Source organism: Bos indicus x Bos taurus, chromosome 15 (genome assembly GCF_003369695.1).
Source record: "Bos indicus x Bos taurus breed Angus x Brahman F1 hybrid chromosome 15, Bos_hybrid_MaternalHap_v2.0, whole genome shotgun sequence".
NCBI lineage: Eukaryota > Metazoa > Chordata > Mammalia > Artiodactyla > Bovidae > Bos > Bos indicus x Bos taurus.
Genome location: NC_040090.1, coordinates 28,144,924 through 28,167,274, shown reverse-complemented (window position 1 = coordinate 28,167,274; position 22,351 = coordinate 28,144,924). Strand labels below are relative to the sequence as shown.

The window sequence follows — 22,351 nt, the reverse complement described above, 5'->3', positions numbered from 1 at the left end:
CTTCAGTCACTTGTCCTTCAAATCTGGCTACATGTTATAAGGATGCCCAGGCCACATGGAGATGCCACATACAGATATTCCCAAGAATAATTCCAGCAAAGATTCCAGGCAACAACCAACATCAATTGCTAATCATATGAATAAATGAGCACTCATATGCTTCCAGCTCTTAAGATATCAAGTTGCCCCAGCTCATGCCCAGAGTAGAGATGAGTTGTCCCCACTAAACCCAAACTTGGAGATTTAGGAGCAAAATAAATTGTTCAAGGCAAAGCAAAGGTTTGTTATGCAACCACAGATAACTAAGAGTCTGTAGTGTCTGTGTGTTCTTGAGAAGAGTCTTCTGGTGATATCCGACTTTGGACAATTTTTTCTCTTTAGGCCATTGTAAAATGGAACAATAATTACTACGTTAAGGGAATTTTGAGGTTCAAATGAGGTAATACACGCCCAGGTACTCTTTTTATAATAGGATCCAAACCACCTAAAGGAAATCAACATTGCATATTTATCAGAAGGACTGATGCTGAAGCTCCAATACTTTGGCCACTTGATGCAAAGAGCTGACTCACTGGAAAAGATCCTGATGCTAGGAAAGATTGAAGACTAAAGAAGAGGGCAGCAGAAGATGACCTGGTTAGATGGCATCACTGACTCAAAGAACACGAATTTGAGCAAACTCCAAGATAGTAAAGGACAGGGAAGCTGGGAGTGCCGCAGTCCGTGGGGTTGCAGAGTTGCACACGACTTAGCGAATGAACAAAAATGCTACCTAATATTATCTCAACTTAGTTTCATCAAGCTGTTCTAGATTTACTGTTTCGTACCAAGTCCCTTTCACGGTATGTATGTGTCATATACACAAATATAAACCATCTTTCTGTATACACATAGGCAGGCACATCATAATACTGCAGCTTCTATCTTGCTTAGACCACTTGCTCTGGGGGAATCCAGCTACAATGTCATAAGGATGCTCAAGCAGCCTTATAAGAAGTCCCCATAGTGAGAAACAGAACTCTTTTATCACTAGTTTGCCAACCATGTGAGTGCCCTACCTTGGAAGCTGATCCTCCAGCCCTAGTCAGCCTTCAGATGATTGCAACCTCTTAGAGATCCAAAGCCAGAACCACTCTCCTAAGCCACCCACAGAAACTGCAAAAACTGTTGAAATAAAATTTTTTTTAATTCACTAAGGTTTGGGATAATGTATTATACACTAATATTTAACTAATAGATCAATCAACATGGGGAGGGATGCAGAGATGAAACTGATCCAAGCTTGAGGGCTGCTTTAGGGTCTATGTGGAAGGATAGAGACTGTCGAATGGACTTGAAAGCGCTGATGAGACTGAGCTTGAAATAAATCATCTTGGGAGTCCAGGGTAGAAAGCAAAATCAGAGGAGGGAAGACTTAGAACTGGGAGACTGTGAACTACAGATTTCACTGAAGTTGAAGATCAGACTTAGTGAGGGTAAAGGAGTAAGAAATCTGTAATAAAAGATTTTTGATTGTGGAATACCTTGCTTAGTGATTTCAAAGGTGGAACAGTTCTGGAGAACAAAGTGCAGGATGGCAATGATGAGGAAAGGTTTGTATACTTTTCTGGGGAGTACATGGGCCAAGCAATGGGGTAACCTAAGCAGGTATCAGCAGATTATTAAAAATCTCCTTAAGAGTCTTTCATGCCTAGAGTTACAAAATGAGGGTGGAATGGAGTTTGAATGGCTTGATGGTAAAAGCCTTAATACAAGAGTAGTTGGCTTTAATACAGATGGTAGTGACAAATTAGAAGAAAGTCAGCCTTTATTTCTGGTTCAGGATACTGAAGATGGGAGGAGGAGAATTCCATTTGAAAGAGTTTCAAGGGAAGCAGTGAACTTGAGGAAAACATTAGATTTTAGACAAGATTAAAAGGCTATGGTTTTTCCTGTGGTCATGTACGGATGTGAGAGTTGGACTGTGAAGAAAGCTGAGCGCCGAAGAATTGATGCTTTTGAACTGTGGTGTTGGAGAAGACTCTTGAGAGTCCCTTGGACTGCAAGGAGATCCAACCAGTCCATTCTGAAGGAGATCAGCCCTGGGATTTCTTTGGAAGGAATGATGCTAAAGCTGAAACTCCAGTACTTTGACCACCTCACGCGAAGAGCTGACTCATTGGAAAAGACTCTGATGCTGGGAAGGATTGGGGGCAAGAGGAGAAGGGGATGACAGAGGATGAGATGGCTGGATGGCATCACTGACTTGATGGACATGAGTCTGAGTGAACTCCGGGAGTTGGTGATGGACAGGGAGGCCTGGCGTGCTGCGATTCATGGGGTCGCAAAAGAGTCGGACACGACTGAGTGACTGATCTGATCTGATCTGAAAAGGTGACAGCAGTGTTCTAGGAACAGGTTAGATGAGTAAGCATGTTTCTTTAGTTCAGCATGGGTTTGCTCATAAAAAAGCTAAAACTTTATTCTTTTTAAAAAAATTTATTTTTATTTTGGCCATGCTGGGTCTTTTTTGGCTGAAGCTGCGTGGGCTTCTCATTGCAGTATTTCCTCTTGTTGTGGAGCACAGACTCTAGGCCATGCGAGCTTCAATAGTTGCGATTCCCAGGCTCTACAGCACAAGTTCAGTAGTTGCTCCTCAGCTTGTGGGATCTTCCTGGATCAGGGAAGTAAACCTGTGTCTCATGCACTGGCAGGTAGATACTTAACCACTGAGCCACCAGGGAAGCCCTACAATTTTATCACTAGCATCTATGCATGCTTAGTTGCTCAGTTGTGTCCAACTCTTTGCAACCACATGAACTGTAGCCTACCAGGCTCCTCCATCCATGGGATTCTCCAGGCAAGAACTCTGGAGTGGGTTGCCATTCCCTTCTCCAGGGTTACCTTCCTGACCCAGGAATCAAACCTGGGTCTCCTGTATTACAGGCAGATTCTTTTACCATCTGAGCCACCAGGGAAGCCCATTGGCATGTGGGAGCTTCCCAAGTTTTATGTAGGTGACTGACGTGTTTGAAATTCACAAAACTCACCCTGACTGTAGTGGCTGTATGGCAGATGTAGTGGCAAGGAATACAGAAGTTCCTTTGGAGAAAGAGGGTTGGTAAAAAGGTTCATTCCACACAGGTGATGAGGAATCACCACCAGCCTACTAAAACAATGAGGTCAGCTACTTGGGAAGTAGAAGAGTATAGAACTGAACGGTTAGCTGGAGAGAGGAATGGAGGCAGTTGACAATGCAAAGGCCAGATCTTTTAATCATTTTAGAACCTGTTCCAGACTGCTCAAAGCACTTCTGATCCTTCACTGAGCCTGGATATGTATAATAATTGTCAGTTATCTCCAGTTTACTTCCCTTCTTTCTTTTCTGTCCCCCAAATCCACTTATTTTTGATCTATTCGATATTCTTTTTTTTTTAATTTTGGTCTTGTTATCCCCTTTTAGCACACACCCTGGCTATACCAGTGTGGTAATACAACTTTTTGATGGTAAGAATCTAAAGGCAGTGTGATAAAGTGGAAAGGGCTGGTTTCCAGTCTCACTCCTGCCATGAAATTCCTATATGACTCTGGTTAAGTCACTTCACTTCTTTAGACCCCCCAATTTTTTAATTTAGAAAATGAATCTTTAAGGTCTTATCCATTTCAATTTTCCTACCTGTACAATATCATAGGAGCTTAACAGATATTTTCATAAGAGTGAAATCTACCATCTCCAATATAGTACTGCAAAATTAGAATGGTAAATGGCATGCATCTTGAAGTTTGTTCCAAGAAACATACTTAATCTGCTTTGTCAATAGGGGAATACAGTTTGAAATAGGTATTGAACTACATTTCCACAGACCAGAAGTAGAGAAGAATGGTTCTCACTTTATTTACATTTCCTGGAGTTAAAGTGACTTCACTTGAAATCATGGCTTTGCTACTTACCAGCTTGTTACCTTGGGCAAACTATTTGGTATCTCTGTGCCTTAGTCTCTTCATCTATAAAATAGGGGTAATAATATATCTCATAAGGCTACCATGGAGATTAGATACATTTGAAGCAACAGTTAGAACTGGACATGGAACAACAGACTGGTTCCAAATAGGAAAAGGAGTACATCAAGGCTGTATATTGTCACCCTGCTTATTTAACTTCTATGCAGAGTACATCATGAGAAACGCTGGGCTGGAAGAAACACAAGCTGGAATCAAGATTGCTGGGAGAAATATCAATCACCTCAGATATGCAGATGACACCACCCTTATGGCAGAAAGTGAGGAGGAACTAAAAAGCCTCTTGATGAAAGTGAAAGAGGAGAGTGAAAAAGTTGGCTTAACATTCAGCTCAACATTCAGAAAACGAAGATCATGGCATCTGGTCCCACCACTTCATGGGAAATAGATGGGGAACCAGTGGAAACAGTGTCAGACTTTGTTTTTTTGGGCTCTAAAATCACTGCAGATGGTGACTGCAGCCATGAAATTAAAAGACGCTTACTCCTTGGAAGGTAAGTTATGACCAACCTAGATAGCACATTGAAAAGCGGAGACATTACTTTTTCAACAAAGGTCCATCTAGTCAAGGCTATGGTTTTTCCAGTGGTCATGTATGGATGTGAGAGTTGGACTATGAAGAAAGCTGAGTGCCGAAGAATTGATGCTTTTGAACCGTGGTGTTGGAGAAGACTCTTGAGAGTCCCTTCGACTGCAAGGAGATCCAACCAGTCCATTCTGAAGATCAGCCCTGGGATTTCTTTGGTAGGAATGATGCTAAAGCTGAAACTCCAGTACTTTGACCACCTCATGCGAAGAGTTGACTCATTGGAAAAGACGCTGATGCTGGGAGGGATTGGGGGCAGGAGGAGAAGGGGATGACAGAGGATGAGATGGCTGGATGGCATCACTGACTCGATGGACTTGAGTCTGAGTGAACTCCAGGAGTTGGTGATGGACAGGGAGGCCTGGCATGCTGCGATTCATGGGGTCGCAAAGAGTCGGACACGACTGAGCAACTGAACTGACTGACTGACTAGATATGTAACTGCATCTGTAAGAGAAAGCCCTAGATAAGCATTAGCTATTATTATATGCTAGGCAGAAGAGTACAAACTCTTGTGCCTCTCCTTAAAGAGCTCACTCTCTGTGAGAAAGATTTTCATACAAATGACCGTAACTCAATGTTCTGCGTTCTGTAACAAGAACTTACTACAATAAGTGGTGTAGGAGCAGAGACAAAAAATGTCTGGCTTTTCCGAGAGGGAAAGGTAGGGACAGGATAATTGTCTTGAGAGTAAAGTTTGAGTCTGATCATTAAAGAAGAGAATTTAATGTTAGGAATATTTGGGGATATGGAGCAGTGAGAGGCATTGTGGGGAAGGCAGCTTCTTGCTGCAAAAGACAAACAGGTTCTGAGCAAAGGGAATATGTGTGGTAGATTAGAGGTAGTAGTTGATGACAGAACATCATCACTTGAGAGCTTGTTAGAAATATAGGATCATAGTCCCTACTGAGATCTACTCAATCAAAACCTGTATTTGAATAAGATAGTTAGGTGGTTCACTGAACACTGAAGTTCGTGAAGCACTAGCCCAGGGCAGACTCTGGAGCCAAGGTGCTTAGGTTTAAATTCTGGCTTTACCATTTACTTATTATTATTTTTCTGGCTGAGTCACTGCAACATGGGAATTGGTTCCCTGACCAGGGATTGAACCCATGCCCCCTGCAGTGGAAGCACAGAATCCTAACTGCTGGACTGCTAGGCAAGTCCCACCATTTATTTACTATGTCTAACTTTAGGCAAGCTAAATTCCTTCCTATGCCTCAGTTTCCTCATTTGTAATCAGAGATAAACAGTATCTACCTCATAAAAGTTTTAAGAATGGAATGAATATTTTAAAAGCTTAGAACAGTATTGGCACCTATCAAGCACAAGGATAGTATAAGCTATAGTAATTCTTGACTCATACACTAATTATAGTCAGAGTTGGTTTTATAAGCAGCTTGTCTTTCCATTTCTACTCCATTACCTGTCACCTTGACATATGTTGTAGAGGAAGACACTTGGAAGTCAGAAGACCTAGGGGAAAACCTAGCTCCCTTCAATTCCTAGCTTTGTGGAATAGGGTGAGTTCTTGATCTGTGTTTTTCTTTTTCATAGTAGGGAGTAATCTTAATTAGACTTGGCTCACTAAGATGCTATGAGACTCAAATCAAAGAATATTCAAAATCTTCTATTAAAGTTTCATTTATCATCTTTCCAAGAGTTAAGAAACTGGTCAGAAAACAGGTGATACTTTTAGTAGGACAGACGGAAGAGAATGCATTGGAAGATTAGGGATGGGGTGGTGGGAGACTATTTGTCCCACTTCCTGACTTTCTCAAGGGACAGACTTGGGTTCCAACACTATAAAATTTTCCTGGGCCTCAGAGGATTCTTAGCTAATGGGCCAATAGCACACACATGTTGTTATTTTTTTTTTTTTCTACCTAACCTACAATGGAGATCCAAGAACTTTTCTGTACGTTGTGTATCACATCCCAATAGGGTAAAATTAACTTAACATTTATAAGAAAACCTTGTTAATATCATAAAGCAGATTAAAAACTCCTTTCCATTTGACCATTTTTACCGGAACAGTCGTTTCCCAAAGAAAAAAATTTGAAAGGGTGGGAAATCACAAAATTTGATTAGATCTTCAACAATAACAGGTACTGGTTTCGATCTTACGGCCGCAATTAACTATATATTGGGCCCTTTTTCTCATCCATTAAATAGAGGCAACAATACCCTCTTCACACAATTGTTCTGTGATTAAGAACAAAGGCTAAAGGGTGAACCTACCAAGTCGCTGGGCCTCAAATAAATCCCTTCTCCTTCTTGCCTTTGACAGAAATGGCACTATCATTCCCACTTCACAGGTGGAGAAACCCGAAGTCGAGAACGCTCGGGTCCCCCTTCTCTACTTGCAACTTCGCAACCCCAAGTTCGGGTATGCCCAACTGCGGTTTCCACTGTGTCAGGTCTGGCAGTGTGGATGTTCTCTCCTCGAGCTGCGTCTGGCTGGGCTGGAGGCCGTAATAATTGCTCCCAATACTCTTGAGGAATCCGAGTCTAATCCTCAACGGCTTCAGGGACCAACAAACTTCCCAACCTTTCCTAACCCCGCCTAGAATAAAGGTCGCAGGGAACCCTCGGCTCCAGCTACCGACGCCATCTTGGCCGCTACGTGTGACGCCACACGTAGCGAAACACGCAGCGGAGAGCCAGTCCATTGGGTCTCTCAGGACAGGCGCGCGAAGCCGGGAGAGGAGGGTATGGGAGAAACTACAATCCCAGCCTTCTTTGCGCGTGCCCACCGAGAGCGAAAGAGGAGGGAGTTTGAATTCAGACCACAATTCCCAGCAATCCTCGCGATGTCTCTCCTTTGCTTTCAAAACGTGGAGGAAAAGAGGGACAGAAGAATGGAGATCTTTTGGTGTCCGTCCTTCGAAAGGCGGGAAAGGCGAACTACACCTCCCAACTTGCAACGCGCGGCTGCGCCTGCGCCCTGATACCTGTCGCCATCTTGCCCGTTCAGAGGCACCGCAAACAAACCCAATTCCTGGTGTCCCCTAGTCTTGGCGGAGGAGCCTTTTAGATGAGCTCAGAAAGGCCGGGCAGGTGGGTGACTCTCAGACAGACTGCTGGGAAGAGCTGGCAGGATAGCCAGTCTGAAGGACCGCCGGGCCAAGCATTTGGAGCCTGGCTTGGGGCGCCCAGCCCCATCCTCCGTTGTCTCCTAACGGGATCGTGGGGCTCCCCGAGGTGGGCTTAGGGGAACTGGCAGGCCTGGTGCTGGAATTGCGGGGGTCCAGCTCCTGGGGGCCTGCCGGTGAGTCTTGGTCGTCTACCTGGCTGTCCGAGCGTCTACTCTTTCTCTCCGTTGTCCTCTCCGCTAAGGAGGGAGCGAGGCGCTGATGCCTACCAGAGCCCTTGACTCCGGCTACTGGTCCTTACAGAGCTTGGGTCGCGGGCTTGACATTGGGGTGGGCGCTGAGCGGCACGGGTGAGGAGGGTGGGCGGGCTACTCTTGTTGTGGTGTTGCGAGAGAGTGCGTGTTTGGGGAGGGGGCGGGGCGGGCTGGCCTCCTTGACACTTGAGTGGGGGGAGGATTAGACAGGATTCCGTTTCCCGGAGCGGGCTCCGGCAACCTCTGCCCAGGTTTCCAGTGCGATGCGGCCCCGCACTAAGGTCCTCTGGCGGGGACGCATCGGGATGCCGTGACGTGGTGCTTGATTCCGGCGGTCGCCGGCCACCTCCAAGATCCTGTCGGGAGGCGGGGACTGGCTTGTGGAGGGAGCGGATTCCTTTGGCTCTGCCCCTTCTTCCTCTTCCCCACCCCTTTTCTTTATGTCATTCTGCCGACTGGGGCGCGCAGTCCAGTTCTCCTTGCTCTGGGTTGGTTCTTAGCTGAGAGGACTATGGGAAGTAGGGGGAGGGGGTTCAACTCCAGGCGTGGAGCTGGAGTTAGCAGCCCTAGCTCTTGGAAAAGAGATAGCAGTTATTACGGATCGATGCCTGACTCCTAGTCTAGACACTGAGCTCGCTCATTCTTACATTCACTCATTCATTCATTCGTGTTACTCTTCTCAATCACTCATTTATTTAACAGATATTTACAGCAGATCTGCTGTGGGCTAAGCAGGTATTGTGTAAGGGCCCAGCGCCGTTGTCTTTTTCTAGACCAGGGGATTACCAGTCCGAAGTTTCTGACATCTAAACTTTTGGGAAACGCTTTTGTAAAGACTTCGGGGTGTAAATTCATCTTTCATTGTTAAGACGAGGAGACAGTTCCATTTATCCACTTAGCATCTTAGGATCTTTACATATTGTATCTCATGTAATTCATAGTGAGAAACCTGGCAGAAGTCAAGTGAATTAATTGCCCAAGATTACATAGGTAGTGGCACCTATTTATTAAATAATGTGCCTGCCACTAGAATAAGAACTTCACGTACACTGTTATTCAGCCCTCATAGCTGGGTGATAAAACCTCTACTTTATAGTAACACATGTTCAAGTAGACCTGTTTACCCAGGATCACACAGCCAGTAAGTTGTAAGATCTAATTAAAGCCTATAGGTGTCTGATACCTATGTTCTTTCCATGTGATAGCCTGGAATAGTAAACTCCCAAATGGTTAAGTTCTTCGTTTGTCAGAAGTTGTAAAATGTGGAGGTGAAATAGGATTTTGAGATACTTTTACTGATTTTGCTTCTTAACGTGTGAATAGCCAGGTGAGTGGGCTTTTGAATGCACTTGAGCAATGTGGCCTTTTGTAATTTGACTTTTTGGTTTTTGCTTTGGAAGGGAAGACAAGCTCTTTGGGGCTACCAAAAAGAAGCAGCAATGCCTGTTGTGTGGCCAACACTTTTGGATCTCAGCAGGGATGAATGCAAAAGGATTCTTCGAAAATTGGGTATGATTTTAATTTCTGATGTTTTGTGCCTCTCTGTGATGCTTTTTGCTTTCTATTTGGGTCATGACTGTTTGCATGGATGTCATATTTCATGCTGTGTTAGAAATCCTTTAGAGGTATATAGTTCTTGTTTTACTCTTTGTTATTTCCTTAGTGCCTAGCATAGTGCTTTGTACACAGTAGATGCATGAATCCTATTAATAATAATTGCAGCTAAGAATTCTTCAGGGCTACTGGACTGAGTCCTTTACATTCAACATCTCATTTAATTGTCACTCAAACCAGATAGGTATTTTTCTTTTTATGTCCCCATTTTACAGATGACAAAACTGAAGCTTAGAACCCAGACTAATTCTTTAGTATGTCATGGGGTCAGAATTTCAACCCAGGGAATATGATTCCAGTCTCACTTTAACATACTCTTAGGCTTCATGAGTGTGTGTGAATTACATGTGTGTGCGTGTGTGCTCAGTTGCTCAGTTGTATCTGCGACCCCATGGACTGGAGCCATACTGTTTCTGAATTCTGAGTTAATGTAAGCTATGCTGACTTTCCCAAATTATATTTTACTATCAGTAATAAAACACCATTTACGCTTGTAATGAACTATTTAGTGCTTCTTTTCCTTTAGGGCAGTCTTTCTCAAACAGCATTGAGGGAGAGAATTAAGCCCTAATGCTAAGGCCTTCATTGTATGTAATGAACCAAGTTTTCTACCTGCATCTAGAATGGTATGTTATGTATTATCTTTGGGACAATTGAGAAAAAAAGAGTTACTCAAATCATTTTCTGTATTTTGTGATTCAAGTGAGAATCCTTGGTTGAGAAATGTAGCCTTAGACTCTAAGATTCAAGGAGGATATTTTTGTCTTATTCACCACTGTAGTCTCAGACCAGCGCATAGTAATGACTCAATAAATGAAAAAAATAATTTGGAAAAGAACATTAAATGTTTTGGCAGAGGAGAGCCTGGTAAGCTGCCGTCTATGGGATCGCACAGAGTCAGACACAACTGAAGCGACTTAGCAGCAGCGGCAGCAGCAGCAGCAATTATTTAGATATCTGTGATTTTGAAGGGGAAAATGCGGACTTTGAATTCACATAGATTTAGGATCTTGGTTCTGTTACTAATGACTGACATCCAAAAGCAAGTTGTTTAATCTCCCTAAATCTATTGATAATTTTGTAAATGAAGGGTAATAATAATCTGCCTCATAAGTTTGTGGGTTAAGTGTATACAGAAAGAGCCTATCACAGTGTCCGACATCTGAGTATATAGCATTTTAAAGCAGTTGCTTTCAGACATTTATTTATTTGCAGTTGAATCTTTTCTTCACAAGAAATCTTTGTTGGAAATTCCTGTGGATAAATCTGAATCACAGCTAGTCTGGCCTTAACTGCTAATAACCTTTGCCCTTTTTATTTCCCCTTAGGGGCTACCATGAAGATTTCTATATTTTAAACTATTTCTTAGCATTGTACTCTAGTACCTTGGTTTTTTTTTTTTTTTTGTCAATTATTCCTTTATTTTATTTTTTTAAATTTAACCTTATAAGTTAAATTTTTACTACCCATTCAAGGTTTTCTATACACTGATAGACAATTGGTCTAACTTGTTAGCTACCAGTTATAAAATTGGATTTGTATTTATTTCATAGCTGAAATAGTTAAAGAGTTATTGTGATCTGTTCAGATCACAACTGCAGTCAGCTGCTTTAGTTTCTGGGCTTTTGGAACCTCAAATCAAGAGATTATGTTTAAATATAAAAATTGTAAGCTTTAAGTCTTAAATTTATCCTTACTTTTAGTCAGAGCTGTGTAGGTAATGTTGCTGAAGAGCTGCTTCTGTACTGAAGAGAACAGCCTTCCTATAGGGTAATGTCATCTTCAATGATCCTTCTTTTGGGAGGTGAGCTTTGATAGTGATTTGCAGAATGACTTCCTCCTCACCCGTTGACTCATTATCATAACAGTGAAACCTTTGAATTGCTTTCGGACACTAGCTCTAGGTCCAGAGTTTAGAGAAGGTACTGTGTTTAAGAGTTAGCTTAAAATATTTTAAGGATTAGCTTTTAAAAAGATTCTTTTAAAACAGTTATAAATTATTTTAACATAAGATGTTAAACATTTATATTTTACTTGTGAAAGTGTTAGTTGCTCAGTTGTGTAGCCCACCAGGCTCATCATTCCTTGGGATTCTCCAGGCAAGAATACTGAAGTGGGTTGCCATTTCCTTCTCCAGGGGATCTTCCTGACTCAGATCAAACGCGGGTCTCCTGCCTTGCAGGCAGATTCTTTACTGTTTGAGCCACCAGAGAAGCCCACATAGACATTGGGATAGAGGATTTCTATCTCTATATAATGCTAACATGGGGCTTTATGAAATACAGTATTCATATTGAATGGCAGGTTTGCTTAAATGGAATGGGTTGAGGCTTTATTAAAATAAAATAGTTCAGATCTTTTGTTTTCTGTGGTATTTCATGTGTTAATTGTTTCATTATACTTAAGTCTCATTAAAGTTAACACTGTAATAGAATGGTATAAAAAATAATACCAGAAATTCAACTGAGCTTGATATTTGTCAGAATCTTAGGATTCTCATCAAAATGGAAATCCACAAATGTGAATAAGGTTGGGAAGCTAGCCGATGTTCTTTACAGTGAATGAATTTCTCATTGAATGAAAGGAAAGTGTGCCTTGGATTGTGTACCTGTGAGAACTGTGTTCTGAGTTATACAGTTTTGTGTGTGGTTGCTACCTCTTCTATCCTTGACTTTTTAGTTAGACTTGGAATGAGACTTGAGGTGTCAAAATCTTTGTCTTTAGTTAATTTCACTTTCTAAAAAATACTGTGAAATAGTGAAATTTTGATCACCATAAATTTCACAGGCCAAAAGTGAACCTTTTCCTGAAATCACTTCTCTCTGACCTCTCCATTTCTTTTTATGGTATTGTCATTTTCCTAAATATCTTGGAAACTGAAAAACCTGGTTATTTTCCTTCTGCCATTCCTTCCACATTTAATCAATCACTGAGTCCTATCAAAAACTTTTTAGACTGGGGATAGTGGCTTTTCTTAGTCTGGCCCCAAATTCTTTTTCTATTTTTATCCTTGTTGGATTTTAATCACTTTGAGAATACGGACCTTGTTTTGTTTATATGAAGATTCGCCTTGGTACCTTGCAGTAGTAGTAGTGTTCAGTTAGTAGTTAGGTTTGAATTAGTGACTAGCCAAGTACAGACATATTTTTACTTTTCCTAGTATAAAACTCTCAAAACAGTGACTATTACTGGAAGTTTAACATCTTTATGAAACATTATATGCTCTTTTACTCTATGTTCTTTTTGTACATTTGCGTCCCGTCCCCCCCACCCCCCACCGCCCCGCCTAGAGCACAGTTCTGTTTCTGAGTAAAGCTTATGCTTCTAGACTAGATGATGTTTTTCCTCTGTGCCTTTACCACTGTATTGTAAACTGTATCAGAATTGTCTGATGACTTGTTTCACTGTAACTTTATTCTAGAGTTAACTTCTTAAGGCAGGGTTTAGCATACTATCTCGTATATATAATGAGATTCAACACTGATTTGTTGAATAAAATACTTGATAAATGAGGCATAAACATTTAGAGTATAGTGATTTCTTAAGTTATCCCCAGTGTCTTTCTGAACTCTACTTTGGGTTCTGATAAAAGCTGAAATATGTTTTTTGGATCAAAGTATTTCCAGGGAAGCAGAGATTGTCCTTCCAGAAGGACCACATGAAACATCTACCTAATATCCAGTGTAGATTGAACATGCAGGATGTTTACACATGAAATAATTCAGTTGGACAAGACATGTCTATTTAATATGGTCAACTCACTCTTCTATATAAATTCTTTTTTTTTTTTTTGACAGAACCGTGGATAATACAAACTGAATGAGGCTACTATTTTACTGTTATTGTAGTATCTTGAATGCAGCTGTGCATGCCTTAGTTATTTGGCTAACATTCGGTATCTATTATATGTAAGGCATTGGCAAATACTGGTAGTAAGTTGGATCTATTAAGAAGATAACTGTAGTCTGGATACTTATTTCCCATCATTTTGTTTTGTTCAGGTCTACTTGTCTCATAGTGTTTATGGTTTGAAACAACTGTTTTATTATTTCTCATGATTCTGTGGGTTGCTCGTGTTGCCTGAGCTCGCTCACATGGCTGTATTCAGCTGGAAGCTTAGCTGGTTAGTTGGGCTCAGCTAAGGTGGCTGGGCCGCTCTCTCCATGTGACCTTTCATCCTGTGCTTCTTCACAGCTTGGTGATCTTAAGGTTCCAAGAGAACAAGGCCCTGTGTGCAAGGCTGCTGTTTGCATCATGTATGTGATGTTCCATTGGCCAAAGCAAGTCACATGCCAAGTCCAGAGTCATTGTTGGAGGTACTATAGAAAGGTAGTACATGAGGAAGTTCACTGAGAAGCAGGCATGGTTCATTGGGAGCCATTGAGGGCTTTTTGGTTTTATAGTTTAACCACTACTAGGGACAACAGTTTCATTAAATAATGGTTGTTGCTGTGGAAAGTTAGTGAAATGAAACTGTCTGGAATTAGGTTTCAGTGTATTATGTACTGATTCTGTAAGAGCAAAAATTCACGTTTGCTAATCTGCCTTAGTCATTTTGCTGGTGGTTTCAATTTGTTGGTGGTTTCTTCAAGGTACCTTCAAAGTGTCTTCTAGGACACTAGGTAAAGAAGCTAGGATCAGAGATGAGAAAGGACTTACCCAGGGTCACACAACTAATGTCAGTGCTGGAGCCAGAATCTGGTCATTTGACTCTTGATCCAGTAGTTTTTCAGTTGCACGCTACTCACAGATGGAATATAGGTTGAATTCTTAGGCAAGCTTAAGGAATTATTTCAAAATTTTATCAGCAAAGCTACCTATCAATAATACTAAGAACTTCTCTTACCAGCCTTATTATACCACTGGGAACCTTTTCCCAGTTGTTGGTAGCATCCAAGTTGAATGTTCTTCAGTGATGATATGTAAAGCAAAATATTTAGACTTTTCTTCCTAAACTTTTACACACATGACTTCTGTGAGGCAGTAAAAAAGAAAATAAGCTTATAAAAGCCACATTTAATGTATGTTAGAAGATAAAATTTTTAATAAGAGGACATTAATGAAATATTTGCATATTGATTTTTAGGTTTCCTGCCCTGAAGTTTCACTGTATATAGCCGTACTATTAAAATATTGATGGTCTATTTTGATAAAATAATTTTCTTCTTCTAGAATTGGAGGCATATGCTGGAGTTATCAGTGCACTTCGGGCACAGGGAGATCTCACCAAGGAAAAGAAAGATCTTCTTGGAGAACTCTCAAAAGTTCTTAGGTAAATTATCATAAAAGTTTGTGAGACATGACTCTAGGAATTTCATTTTGAGATATTTTGGTACTTTTCACTCTTAGGCTGAAGACAGAGGTGTTCAAGTTGTTGGTACTTAGAGATCCCATCCCAGTTGTGTGCTTTGTTACAGAAAATCATGTAATTTACCATTTATTCTGTACTCTAATCAGAAGAGGTTTAAGGCAGGTTATTTTAGCTTTGGGCTAGTTGGAAAAGGGAAATATTTTTAACCTGGGTAAAGGAAAGAAGAGCTAGGAGTGACTGGATATGAAGATCTAGAGTGTCCAAGTGGCATCTGTTGGGGTAGAAGAAGACACTAGGAAGTTGTTGTCTTAGGTATAGAAATGGGTAGTGATTATATAGTCATAACATTAGGGACAGTTGATCCCTGCAGCTTCCCATTAGTGTGGGACTTCAATTCATTAAAAAAAATCTGGTGAAAGGGGTTCTTTGATACTTTGCCTTGATCCATTCTTAACATCTTGAGCTTTCTCAGAAAATTCAGTTTTGTTTTAACTGAAATGTCCTTTCTACATTTAAGACTATTTTGTCCTATTTTTAAAGTGAAAATAGGGAAGAGATTTTTTTCCTCCCTACGTTCAATTATCAGTAAAGTAGATATGTTATTAAATTCTGTCTTAATGCCTCCATACTTAACAATTTATATTTTTTGTTTGTTGTTTATATTGCCTCATAAATTCTGCTTTTAAGCCCCTTAAATATTTTAATCAATGGTATAGATTTAGCCTAGTAATAAAGATTACAGTTTCAAGGGTGGTATTCATTTTATTGAGTATTTATGAATGGAATGGGTATAGCCTTTTTTTTAGTTGTTTAGATTTAACTTTACATATATTTAATCAGATCAACATAAGCACATTTTTACCATAGTGGTGATGTGATATAATGCAGAAGACATGTAGCTTCAGTGTTGAGTAATAAAGGAGTAATATCTTGGTGTCAAGTTTCATAGCATATGAAACATTATCTTGTCACTTTCATTTATTTAGTATATTCACTGAACATAAAATTTTAGACTCTTAAGCTTTAGAAAGGACTTTCTTTTGAGGGCCAGAATCTCAGTAACCATGATTAGAGGTCATTCAGTGGTTTGTATTTTTAGATAACAGGAACCTCTGCTAATCTTGACTATGGTCTGACATTTCTGAATTGACGTTAATGACTTCATATCAAACTGAATTTGTCTTTCTGTGATTTGTAATTTGTACAAATTTATAATTTGTAATTTATAATTAGAATTTAGTTACAAATTCTCTCTACAATTACACAGAATCAGTCTGAATCCTTTTCTATGACTTTAATTAAAGCATTTGAAAATATATATATTAGACCCTTGTCTTTATCTTTTTTACACATCAATTCCCCTCCTCCCCCACAAACAAAATGTTGACTTAAACATTAATAAAAGTATAGAGAAGAGATGCCTGCTTGGCAGAGTTCTATAATGGCTATTTTTTTTCATAGTATCTCAACAGAACGCCACCGTGCTGAAGTTCGGAGAGCAGTAAACGATGAACGGTTAACAACAATTGCACATAAGTAAGCCATTAGTCATACCACCCCTGATTTTTCATGACGTAGTATACCATAGTTTTGAAACAGTCTTCCTATTGTGTAGAGATTCCTGAGTCTTTTATCTTGATAGTAATATCTCTGTACTCAGGGATCCTAACCATAGCTGTGTTAACTGTTTATTTTATTGGTTATGTTTTGCATTTGGTTAGGCAAGCTTTAAGTACTCAGGTCAAATCCTGTTACAATGTAATCTCTGTGTACCTAAAGGCCTCTGCAGTTTAGCAGGTGATTCCTGTATTTGAAACAAAGTTTAATAAAACAAAGTAGCCTGCTTCCCAAATTTGACAGCCCCTTAGAGTTTCTTTGTAACAGTATTTGATATGTATACATATTGCTTTATAAATAGGCATTATAAATTTTTTGACTAATATTTCATGTATTTTGAGATTCAGAAAAAAGATTGTAACATATAACCTGGTTTTAAAAAATATGAATACAATGTATTTTAATTTATTTTGAAAAGACAACAAAATACAATTATAAAGGATTCTTATCAAATTGCTTTCAGATCATTATGACTATTTGATAGATGGGGTGGAGGGTGGTGGAAGGTAGGGACTGAGCATTAACGGAGTATGTATGGAGAGAGTGCCTCCTGAAAAATAGAAAAGAGCAGAAATTATCCTTTAAATGTTAATGCAAGATGGTAGGAACATTTGATAAAATAAGGTATGTTATAGAATAATTCATTTGTTTTTTATTTTTGTCTTAATATGAAGTAAAGCTACAAGAAAAATTTTGGTACCTTTCCATTCTGTAATAAATAGTGCTTTTAACCCAATTGGCAGTATTAGTATTGACCCCGAAGATCCATTAGCTTCATGTTGTACTTCTCTGTTCCTCATTTTACTTGACTGATAAAATGGGGTGCTATCTTTTTAACTGCATAGTTTGAAAAATAAGCAGTTTGAATTTGGAGATTTTTCAGCGGTAGATATCTATGCACTGTGGAAATTTAGAAATTTTCCTCTAGTGACATTAAGTATTGTTAGGCCAACATGGCTGAAACATTTAAATATTAATGTGCTCCTTCTTTTAAATTTCTCTAAACTTTTAAATTGAGATACTCTAAAAATAGTAATTGAGCCTAGATTCTAATTTGAGAACTGGTAATAGGAAACTTATGTGCTAGATAATGAAGTAGTGAATAGTAGTTTGCAATCAGGGGCACTTAGAGACAAAATTAGTACCTTAAAAACATTGGAACAATATTGTGGGGCAATTAGTTATAAGTTGATGCATCAGTTTCATACTTAAAGATAACATTTATTTAGTCTCCTTTTCCTTTTTTCCCCTTTAAAGAATGAATTTATCCTTATATTTGGGTGAAAGACCAAGTTACAGGTATGCAAATAGGTTATTATTATTTCAGGCTTTTTCTTGTATTTATTTCAAAATTGAAGCTCTCAATTATTCAGGGGCACATACTTCATTTATGAATTAACCGAGCCCCTTGCTTTTCCTTCTCTTCTCCTCCTCCCCTTCCTAATACTGCCCACCCTTTAGCTATTTTGCTGCTTGAAAGTAGTCAGAGGGTGGGAAGGGAGAGGAGGTGAAAATTTTAATTAGTCATTTTACTACTTGTTAGTTGTTCTGGAAAAGGTTTGATGGAAGAAATTTTAAGTATTTGCCAAAGTATTTTGGTTAATATGTGAGTTTCTTTAATCTGACCTCTCCCTTTCCCTCCTCTCTCTATTAGCATGGATAATTGAGAGTTGGCTTCTACCTACCTGTTTCCTCTTTTTTTCTCTCCTTTTCTGATTTCTTTAATACATGAATTTAATTTTTTGAAAAACGTTTACTTCAGTGTATAATTTTAAGCTTCTCAGGCATTTCCATACTCCTGTTTTAATATTTTATATTGCGGTTTTAGTTTGACCAGATGTTGTATTTACTTGTGGAGCCCAAGGGGCAATGAGTGGGTAATGCTGAGGAGGACATAGATCCCTCATCTGTCCGTCTCCTTTGCCGTCTGTAGCAACAGAATCTAGTTCTAAAGATTATCTATAGGAGGTTTCATACTCTGAGCCTGAAAAAAGTAACTTGAGCCAAGGAGGAATGCATCTGAACAGACTGCATTCCCTTTCTCCTCTCCCTTCCCTCCCCCACTCAAAACAGCAGCTTAGGCCAGAAGGAATGTTTGAAAGGTGAAAAGAAAGCCAAGAAGATTGAGCACAAAGGAGGTGGAAACAAAAGGAGTCGAGTGTCTGGGATCAAAGAAAAGCCTTGCTTGAACCATAACACGTTTTTATTATTTGATACTCTAATTCAGTTTTGAAACATGACAGAATTATAGTATTAAAGCCTGGAATGTTAAGAGGCCTCACAGTTTTTAATTGGGCCACTCTTGGATCTAAAGAAAGTAGCTATCCAGAATGACTGATCTCTTAACTCCTTCCCCATCAGCTAGTCATTCATGGATACTGTATGAGCCTGTCTGTGAGGATTTCATGCTGGTGCCATGCACACCAAAGGATGCAAGGGCCAAGGTAGTTCTACTAGTGTCAGACTTCTCAGAAAAGGGACTTGGAGCAAGGTTTCCACCCGCCTCTTGCTATATTTAGTATAAATAAAGAGATGTTCTCTGAAACTTAGGAATCCCAGGGAAGCCATGGAATAAAATGTTTACAGAAACCTGTAAAATTCTTTTTAGATGATTTGTGCAGCTAATGCATATTTACACCCTCATTAATAAGCAAGTAGGAATTTTAAATCTAGGTCTAACATGATGAGTAATTTTTCACTCACTTAAAAAAATTTGGGCATGTTTGCGTGAGTAGAAATTTGGAAGATTTATAGATCTTTTTAAAAGTTGCAGTTGTGTTTTTTGCACTGCAGATTCTGTCTTTTCAATAGCATATATATTCATGTGTTTAAATTATTAATCTTCCATAATTTCTGCCACTATTTAACAGTGTACCAGGTAAGTGTAGACATCATTTTATTTGTATGGTAAACTTTCATCAGCAAATTTTTTTAGCGACTTTCTAGTAAAATGGTAGCAAAATAGGAGTAAGCCAAGAAAATACTGAATAGCTTTTAGAACTTTTTCCCTTTGACAATCAGTAATAGCCCTTTTCTGTCTCTCTTGTTGTACCATTCTCTGTTTCAAAACTAGCATCAATTTGGAGATTACATGATAACAGATTTGTGAGGGTTATCGGGGTCTTAGGAATCCCTCTTTCCCTTGTCTTAGGTAGGCCTGTGTTAAACCATAGGGAATTTGCAGATTTTCCACAATAACTCAGTTGGATTCATCAACTCCTAGAAATTCTTTTCTTAACTGAATGTAAATTCTTCTCAAGTTGTAATTTGTTTCATTTATTGAAAGTTTGTAGATTAGACAACAGTGTCTAGTTAGTATAAATCAAAGGCAAAAGTTTGACATGAAACACATTTGAAAATTTTTATACCTTCTACTTGTGTTGTGGCAGTTCATTTCAATAGAATGATGTATGCTTGTTGAAGGAGCTGTTTAGTAACTGTGTGACCCTAAGCAAGTTATTCAACCTCTTGGTAACTCAATTTTCCCATCTATAAAATGGAGATGATAATATTACCAATTTCATAGGATTGAAAGAATTAAATGAGTTAATACAGGCAAAATATTTAGAACAATATATCACATATACTAAGTGCTAATTGATGTTAACTATCATCATCACCGTCATCATCATCATTCCACTATCCACTAACAAGAGCTTTTGTGTACTCTATCAAGAATCAGTGCACACACAGAATCTTAAACTCTAGGTTGGGTTGTAGAATCTTTGGTTTTGAAAAAGGTGCGCAAGTATTTCCAACTTAGTGAAGAAATTGGTTGATTGATTCTGGGTGAATTTTAAACCTTGACAGTCACCATTAGTTAGACCGCTGCCTTTATTGAAGCCAAGCAAAGGGAAGGGAAAAGCTGTCTTTTCATGCTTCAACCTCCGTTTGGACTCCTAGGATAAAATTTGCTCAACAAGTTTAGAGTAAAATTGAGAATAGTGTCTGCTAAGGAATAGAGTTCAGTTGCCTCAAACATTTCTAAGAGTGAAGAATGATATAAATAAGTAAAATTAAAATAGTGGCAGATTTCTTCCAGTGTCCTCAGATCTAGTCTACTTATTTTTAATAGAAAGGATAATAATATAACACATTGTCAGTGACACCTGCAGTGATGTGTACAGCTTCGCACCTCCCAGTACCTAGTCTCCCTCGTTTACTGCCTCAGTTTCCCTTGTTTGAAAGCCTTAGAACCTCTGGCCATGCAGGCAGTTAAGATAATTTTGCAAAAATTCAGTGAATTTCATCCTTAATTATTAAGGAAAGTCTGATTTTTGAAATTGAGTAATTTTTACCTTTTTAGCCTAATTACAACATTAGTTCTAAAAGTTGGTAGAAATACTAGTTTTCATCTTCAATACCAACCAGATTTAAACTAATGAAAATAATGTTGATGTTTATTTACAAGGCATGGGACAGTTTTCCAGAGTTTCAGAGATGTTCGTTATAAGATTCAGATTATGGAATAAAATGTGTGAAAACCTAAGTGTATGTAAGATTCCTTAAATTCTGATTTTTATTCATAGTTTTGATCTTGCTTAAAATAAAGCCTCTCCTGTTCACTCAGGGTACTTTTTTTATAATTTAAAAAGTTATATTTGAATATATGTATTTGATTCAGTTTTAGCTATCAAGAACTTTTGTAGCAGCATTTTCTTTTTTGTTTAGTATGTCTGGACCTAATAGCTCCTCAGAATGGTCCATTGAAGGTCGTCGATTGGTACCCCTGATGCCCCGGCTGGTTCCCCAAACTGCCTTCACTGTAACAGCTAATGCTGTTGCCAATGCAGCTGTTCAGCACAATGCATCTCTTCCAGTGCCTGCAGAAACAGGAAGCAAGGAAGGTGAGTAAAGAAATATTTCAGTGTGTAGAGATGACTTTCCTTGGATTCTTTCAAGAAAAGTTATCTTATTTTTCATCTGTTTTTGTCCCAGTATTCAAACGCTGTGAAACGTAGTGAATAACTCTTGTTCTGAAACTAGAAACTGCCAAGTTTTTAGTCTCAGCCAAAATTAAATATCCCTTTTGTTCAAAGTGTGAATTACATTAATCACAAAATTGCAAAAAGCCTTGGAATGAATTTTTCGATAGGAACCTGTCTTGTTAGAAGTGGATAAAAGGCCTTAGAAAATTAATAAGGCAATAGAAGTCATTTATAATAGCTGCCGGAGAAAGATGCTGAACTGATACTTTAGAAAATAAAGTTCTGTTTTTGTCTTCTGGAATCAGTGGTATATACTGCTTCTCTGTTCCAGTCAATGTGTTTAATCTGTTAGGGGTTACGTGGCTGATGGAGAAGGCTTTCTTATTGTTATTTAATCTAGTCATTGACACATGCTTTAAAATTCCTTGGAGTTTCTAAGGTAACCGAGAGTAATATTAAATTTGAGAGTGCATGTTTGAGTTGACTTCAGTAGCTTAGTTTGGTGTTATATGAAAATGACCCTGAAAATAATGCAGATTATTATTACTGTCAGATTATTTTGGGGAATTATCTTTTTTTGACTATCTATGGATCGTGGAACAGAATGAGACATTCCTCTCATACATGCCAGACTCTGTTTTACATGTAAAGAAGCTATATTTAGGGAGAGACAGTTATCAGTGTGCAAACTTGGCCTTCATTGAATTCCTGTTTTCTTTGTTGCAGGTGAGATATCTTTTTTCTCTGCCCTCTTTTATCTTTTCTGTTTACCACCTCTCTGATTCAGTGGAAAGAATATAGAATTTTTGATAGTTCTAATCTAGGTTTAAATCCTCATATTTCATTTCCTTGCTCTGTGACCTCCACCCAGTCTTTTAGCTTCTGTGAGCCTTGGGTTCCTCATCCTTAAAATGAGGATGTGGTGTTGTGAGATTAGTGATAATATA

General features: G+C 39.0%; 1 protein-coding gene across 12 annotated transcripts in view; it reads left to right on the top strand.

Annotated features, from left to right (window-relative positions):
* Positions 1 to 7,541: 7,541 nt before the first annotated feature.
* The window catches only part of EMSY (EMSY, BRCA2 interacting transcriptional repressor), an 80,805-nt gene continuing 65,995 nt past the window's right edge, over positions 7,542 to 22,351 (top strand). For 6 of the 12 annotated variants that reach the window (XM_027562845.1, XM_027562842.1, XM_027562836.1 and 3 more), the window contains exons 1-6: positions 7,542 to 7,645; positions 9,335 to 9,443; positions 14,721 to 14,820; positions 16,321 to 16,395; positions 17,734 to 17,775; positions 21,148 to 21,323. In XM_027562845.1, coding sequence (XP_027418646.1) covers positions 9,374 to 9,443; positions 14,721 to 14,820; positions 16,321 to 16,395; positions 17,734 to 17,775; positions 21,148 to 21,323 — 463 coding nt within the window. In that variant the 5' untranslated portion in view covers positions 7,542 to 7,645; positions 9,335 to 9,373. Of the gene's footprint in view, positions 7,646 to 9,334; positions 9,444 to 13,742; positions 13,878 to 14,720; positions 14,821 to 16,320; positions 16,396 to 17,733; positions 17,776 to 21,147; positions 21,324 to 22,351 lie in introns of those variants that run through there. The other 6 variants (XM_027562839.1, XM_027562838.1, XM_027562837.1 and 3 more) reach the window with 5 other exon arrangements.